General features: G+C 48.1%; 2 protein-coding genes across 2 annotated transcripts in view; both read left to right on the top strand.

Moving 5' to 3' along the window:
• Positions 1-744: 744 nt before the first annotated feature.
• Positions 745-4,238, top strand: LOC144238741 (uncharacterized). The gene is made up of 3 exons (XM_077772618.1): positions 745-882; positions 1,670-3,700; positions 3,777-4,238. The coding sequence occupies exons 1-3, from the start codon at positions 745-747 to the stop codon at positions 4,236-4,238; spliced, it is 2,631 nt and encodes an 876-aa protein (XP_077628744.1).
• Positions 4,239-4,321: 83 nt separating this feature from the next.
• Positions 4,322-6,271, top strand: part of LOC144238740 (filaggrin-2-like) — a 40,590-nt gene continuing 38,640 nt past the window's right edge. The window contains 8 exon segments of the mRNA XM_077772617.1: positions 4,322-4,374; positions 4,463-4,656; positions 4,659-4,876; positions 4,879-5,100; positions 5,103-5,319; positions 5,322-5,528; positions 5,531-5,767; positions 5,770-6,214. Of these exon segments, the coding sequence (XP_077628743.1) occupies positions 4,322-4,374; positions 4,463-4,656; positions 4,659-4,876; positions 4,879-5,100; positions 5,103-5,319; positions 5,322-5,528; positions 5,531-5,767; positions 5,770-6,214 (1,793 nt within the window).

Here is a 6,271-nt window from a genome sequence, read left to right as displayed (position 1 = left end):
CTCATGCTTCTGTAGCACCACTTCTCATTTGCTGAAGGCCTTACCAGTACTGTTTAGCTTCTGGTGGCCAGAGGAGAAGTAGATATGATAGAAGGTCTGTCACTTCTACTCAAGAGAACCAGTGAAATTAACCACATAGACAGGGACAATACATCTGAGTGGTTCTGGAAACTTTGAAAGCTCCAGGACAACACTCAGAGCTCCAAAGTATAGAGACATATGTAAAGAAAACCACCCAGGACATGGAGATCTGAGCGCTTATCCCAGCTCAGCCAGTAACATGCCATGACTTGATCTTAGCAAATTAACTCAAAGTTAACAAAGTTAGGGGTGCCTGGGTGGCTCAGTTGGTTAAGCATCCGACTTCGGCTCAGGTCATGATCTCACAGTTCGTGGGTTCGAGCCCCGTGTTGGGCTCTGTGCTAACAGCTAGCTCAGAGCCTGGAGCCTGCTTCGGATTCTGTGTCTCCCTCTCTCCCTGACCCTCCCCTTCTCACTCTCTCTCTCTCTCTCTCTCAAAGATAAATAAAACATTAAAAGAAAGTTAACAAAGTTAGTTATCACTGTGTTGAAAGATCCTCAACCCATCCTTACTTGTTGAAGTATTTGTGAAGTACAAGAGACTTGAAAAACCAGAATGATTATTATTAAAATTAGAATTACTAACAAATATTTTTAAAAAGAAAATTAATAATAGGGTCTTTTGTTTCTTTTCTTTTCAGGTTCACTTAAACTTGCAAAAAGATGACCGACCTCTTGAGAAGTGTTGTCACAGTCATTGATGTTTTCTATAAATACACCAAGCAAGATGGAGAGGATGGCACGCTGAGCAAGGATGAGCTAAAGGAACTTCTAGAGAAAGAGTTTCGTCCAATTCTGAAGGTGAGGACCATACACCAGGACTTCTAGGGTCCTATACATTCTGTATTATGTCACCAAAGATTAGCTAAAAAGTGCACAGTCTTAGTGGTCTTTGAGCAAACTCTATGGGTGGTACTTCTTGGGGACATCAGAAAGTCTGTTGGAACAGAATTTACTTTTAGAAAGATGAATTTTTTCCCCTCATTTTCCTGTTTACTCCCACCATATATACCTTCAGACTTTTTTATGCTCCCAGGCCTCCCTTTCAGAAAAATAACAGAAAACAAATTTGTGCTGAAATATGAGTTACAAGAAGAAAAGGTATAAAGAGTGAATGTCTATAAGGAGATCTGACCAAGTAGCCAGAATGACTGAAAACTATAAACAAAAAAACAAGCATTTTTTTCCATCTACCTGAGAGGACTCAGCTAGTAACTTTAAAATTATAGGTTCTAACAAAGAATATATTACCATGTAATATTTTAAATGTATGTAAAACTAAAATATACCAGGTACTAAACTTGATTTATTCAACTCCTTCTTGTATGTACCTGAGTATCTAGTCCCCTAGTCCCCTACCTTAGGTCCTTAAATTGTATTCTGCTGGCAAAACTAATAGTTCTTTTCTATTACCTCCTCTCACCTGCTGGATCCTAATTGTTAGGCTGCTTTAGCTTACAGTAACCCTTGACTGGATTAAAAATACCTAATGTCAAAAATCCACAATTCTACAGCTCTACTTTAATATTGTAGCTGACTATATGGGCTAAGCTGACTAGGTCTCCTTTGGTATGTCATTTGTATACAGAACCCAGATGATCCAGACACAGTGGATGTCATCATGCACATGCTAGATCGAGATCATGACCGAAGATTGGACTTTACTGAGTTTCTTCTGATGGTATTCAAGCTGGCTATGGCCTGCAACAAGGTTCTCTGCAAAGAATACTGCAAAGCTTCAGGGTCAAAGAAGCATAAGCGTGGTCACCGACACCAAAAGGAAGAAAGTGAAACAGAAGAGGAAGAAGAAGATGCACCGGGACAGAAATCAGGTTACAGACATTCAAACTGGAGTGAGGGGGAGGAGTATGGTTATGGTTCTGAGGGTTTGAGGGGAAGAGTGAAACACAGACGTGGGTCAAATTCCAGGAGGCTGGGAAGGCAAGATGGTTTATCTGGCTCAGAGGACCAAGAGAAATCTGAGAAAAGACACCGTGGGTCTAGCTCTGGTCACTCATGGAGTAGTGACAAAGAAAGATATGGTTCCAGCTCTGGAGAGCTGGGGAATAGAAGAAACAAGTCACATGTTAGCCCCTCCAAGGAATCTGGGAAGGAGTATCAATCTGAATCTGGATCTGGGTCAAAGGGTGGGAGAAAGAAAAGTCGTGGTAGTCTGTCACATAGGTTGGATGCTAGTGGACATGAATCAAACTCTACTCAATCAAGAAATAGTGGAGGACAAAAGCTTGGGTCTAGCTCTAAAGGTTCAGAAGACAGTGGAAGACAAAGTTATGGATGTGGTTCCAGCAATTCAGGTGGGTGTGCAAGGCCACAAAATGCTTCTAATTCTTGTCAGGAAGGTAGATTGGGAGGGCAAGGAAATCAATGTAGTTGCACTCAATCAGGTTATCAATCAGGAAGTAATGGAAGACAAGATCATGGATGTATCTCGGGAAGTCAGTCCTCTGGGTATGGTCAACATGAGCCTAGCTTCTGTAGCCAGTCTTCTAGTCAGAGAGGATATGGGTCTAAAGCATGTGGTCAGACACAGAATTGTGGAAAACAACAGAGAATGGGTTCAAGTCAGTCCTCTTGCTGTGAACAATACGGGTCTGGAACAAGTCAGTCTTCTAGTTATAGTCAACATGAATCTGGTTCTTGTGGACACTTTTCAAACTCTCATCAAAAAGGGTCTGGTTCAAATGAATGTTCTAAACGTGGACAACATGTGTCTGGCTCAGGTCAGTCCTCTGGGTTTGGAAAACAGGGATCTGGCTCAGGACAATCCTCTGGCTTTGGTCAGCATGGATCTGGCTCAAGCCAGTCCTCTAGTTTCGGACAACATGGGTCAGGCTCAGTACAGTCCTCTGGTTTTGGACAACATGGGTCTGGCTCAGGTCAATCCTCTAGTTTTGGACATGGGTCTGGCTCAGGACAGTCTTCTGGTTTTGCACAACATGGGTCTGGTTCAGGCCAGTCCTCTGGTTTTGGACAACATGGGTCTAGATCAAGTCAGTCCTCTGGCTTTGGCCAACATGGGTCTGGATCAAATCAGTCCTCTGGCTTTGGCCAACATGGGTCTGGCTCAGGTCAATCCTCTGGTTTTGGACAACATGGGTCTGGTTCAGGACAGTCTTCTGGCTTTAGCCAGCATGGGGCAGGATCAGGACAGTCCTCTGGCTTTGGCCAATATGGGTCTGGCTCAGGTCATTCCTCTAGTTTTGGACAGCATGGGTCAGGCTCAGGACAGTCCTCTGGTTTTAGACAGCATGGGTCTACCTCAGGACAGTCCTCTGGCTTTGGACAACATGGATCGAGCTCAGGTCAGTCCTCTGGCTTTGGCCAGCATGGATCGAGCTCAGGTCAGTGTTCCAGCTTTGGCCAGCATGGGTCTGGCTCAAGCCAGGCCTCTGGTTTTGGACAGCATAGGTCTAGCTCAGGACAGTCCTCTGGCTATGGACAACATGAATCGAGCTCAGGTCAGACTTCTGGCTTTGGCCAGAATGGGTTGGGCTTTGGCCAGCATGGGTCTGTCTCAAGCCAGTCTTCTGGTGAAAGACTGTCTTCAGGCCAGTCCACCAAGACAGAATCTGGTAGGACGAGAAGAAGAGAATCCAGTGTCAGTGAGTCCAGTGACAGGGAGACACATTCAGGTGTCTCACAGACACACAGATGGTCCCCATATGGTCACCCAGGATCCCAACAGGGAGAGTCAAGGTCCACTGGTGAAGGAAGACAGAGAACTACTCACAGACAGGCAGGAGACACCGCTAGACACACCCAGTCCGGGCATGGACAGGCCACCAGGACAGAATCGGGTAGAACTGGAAGAAGAGAATCCAGTGTCAGTGAGTCCAGTGACACGGAAAGGCACTCAGGAGTCCCACAGACACAGGGAGGATCGCATCATGGCCACCCTGGATCTCAACATAGAGAATCAGGGTCCACAGGTCAAGGAAGCCAGAAAAATACTCATAGACAGGCAGGAGACACGATTAGACATACCCATTCTGGGCATGGACAGGCCACCAGGAGAGAATCTGGTAGCACTGGAAGAAGAGAATCCCGTGTCAGTGAGTCCAGTGACACGGAAAGGCACTCAGGAGTCCCACAGACACACGAGGATCCCCTCATGGCCACCCTGGATCTCAACATAGAGAATCAGGATCCACACTTAAAGGAAGACAGGAAGCTACTCACCGACAGGCAAGAGATACCACTAGACATACCCAGTCAGGGCATGGACAGGCCACCAGGACAGAATCTGGGAGCACTGGAAGAAGAGAATCCCGTGTCAGTGAGTCCAGTGACACGGAAAGGCACTCAGGAGTCCCACAGACACACGAGGATCCCCTCATGGCCACCCTGGATCTCAACATAGAGAATCAGGATCCACACTTAAAGGAAGACAGGAAGCTACTCACCGACAGGCAAGAGATACCACTAGACATACCCAGTCAGGGCATGGACAGGCCACCAGGACAGAATCTGGGAGCACTGGAAGAAGAGAATCCCGTGTCAGTGAGTCCAGTGACACGGAAAGGCACTCAGGAGTCCCACAGACACACGAGGATCCCCTCATGGCCACCCTGGATCTCAACATAGAGAATCAGGATCCACACTTAAAGGAAGACAGGAAGCTACTCACCGACAGGCAAGAGATACCACTAGACATACCCAGTCAGGGCATGGACAGGCCACCAGGACAGAATCTGGGAGCACTGGAAGAAGAGAATCCCGTGTCAGTGAGTCCAGTGACACGGAAAGGCACTCAGGAGTCCCACAGACACACGAGGATCCCCTCATGGCCACCCTGGATCTCAACATAGAGAATCAGGATCCACACTTAAAGGAAGACAGGAAGCTACTCACCGACAGGCAAGAGATACCACTAGACATACCCAGTCAGGGCATGGACAGGCCACCAGGACAGAATCTGGGAGCACTGGAAGAAGAGAATCCCGTGTCAGTGAGTCCAGTGACACGGAAAGGCACTCAGGAGTCCCACAGACACACGAGGATCCCCTCATGGCCACCCTGGATCTCAACATAGAGAATCAGGATCCACACTTAAAGGAAGACAGGAAGCTACTCACCGACAGGCAAGAGATACCACTAGACATACCCAGTCAGGGCATGGACAGGCCACCAGGACAGAATCTGGGAGCACTGGAAGAAGAGAATCCCGTGTCAGTGAGTCCAGTGACACGGAAAGGCACTCAGGAGTCCCACAGACACACGAGGATCCCCTCATGGCCACCCTGGATCTCAACATAGAGAATCAGGATCCACACTTAAAGGAAGACAGGAAGCTACTCACCGACAGGCAAGAGATACCACTAGACATACCCAGTCAGGGCATGGACAGGCCACCAGGACAGAATCTGGGAGCACTGGAAGAAGAGAATCCCGTGTCAGTGAGTCCAGTGACACGGAAAGGCACTCAGGAGTCCCACAGACACACGAGGATCCCCTCATGGCCACCCTGGATCTCAACATAGAGAATCAGGATCCACACTTAAAGGAAGACAGGAAGCTACTCACCGACAGGCAAGAGATACCACTAGACATACCCAGTCAGGGCATGGACAGGCCACCAGGACAGAATCTGGGAGCACTGGAAGAAGAGAATCCCGTGTCAGTGAGTCCAGTGACACGGAAAGGCACTCAGGAGTCCCACAGACACACGAGGATCCCCTCATGGCCACCCTGGATCTCAACATAGAGAATCAGGATCCACACTTAAAGGAAGACAGGAAGCTACTCACCGACAGGCAAGAGATACCACTAGACATACCCAGTCAGGGCATGGACAGGCCACCAGGACAGAATCTGGGAGCACTGGAAGAAGAGAATCCCGTGTCAGTGAGTCCAGTGACACGGAAAGGCACTCAGGAGTCCCACAGACACACGGAGGGTCCCCACATGGCCATGCTGGATCTCAACAGAGAGAGTCAGGATCCACACTTAAAGGAAGACAGGAAGCTACTCACCGACAGGCAAGAGATACCACTAGACATACCCAGTCAGGGCATGGACAGGCCACCAGGACAGAATCTGGTAGCACTGGAAGAAGAGAATCCCGTGTCAGTGAGTCCAGTGACAGTGAAAGGCACTCAGGAGTCCCACAGACACAGGGAGGATCGCTTCATGGCCACCCTGGATCTCAAAATAGAGAATCAGGGTCCAC

Source organism: Crocuta crocuta, unplaced genomic scaffold (assembly GCF_008692635.1).
Source record: "Crocuta crocuta isolate KB4526 unplaced genomic scaffold, BGI_CrCroc_1.0 scaffold415, whole genome shotgun sequence".
Taxonomy (NCBI): domain Eukaryota; kingdom Metazoa; phylum Chordata; class Mammalia; order Carnivora; family Hyaenidae; genus Crocuta; species Crocuta crocuta.
The sequence above is the reverse complement of the archived record's forward strand: the minus strand, read 5'-3'. Positions and strand labels throughout refer to the sequence as shown.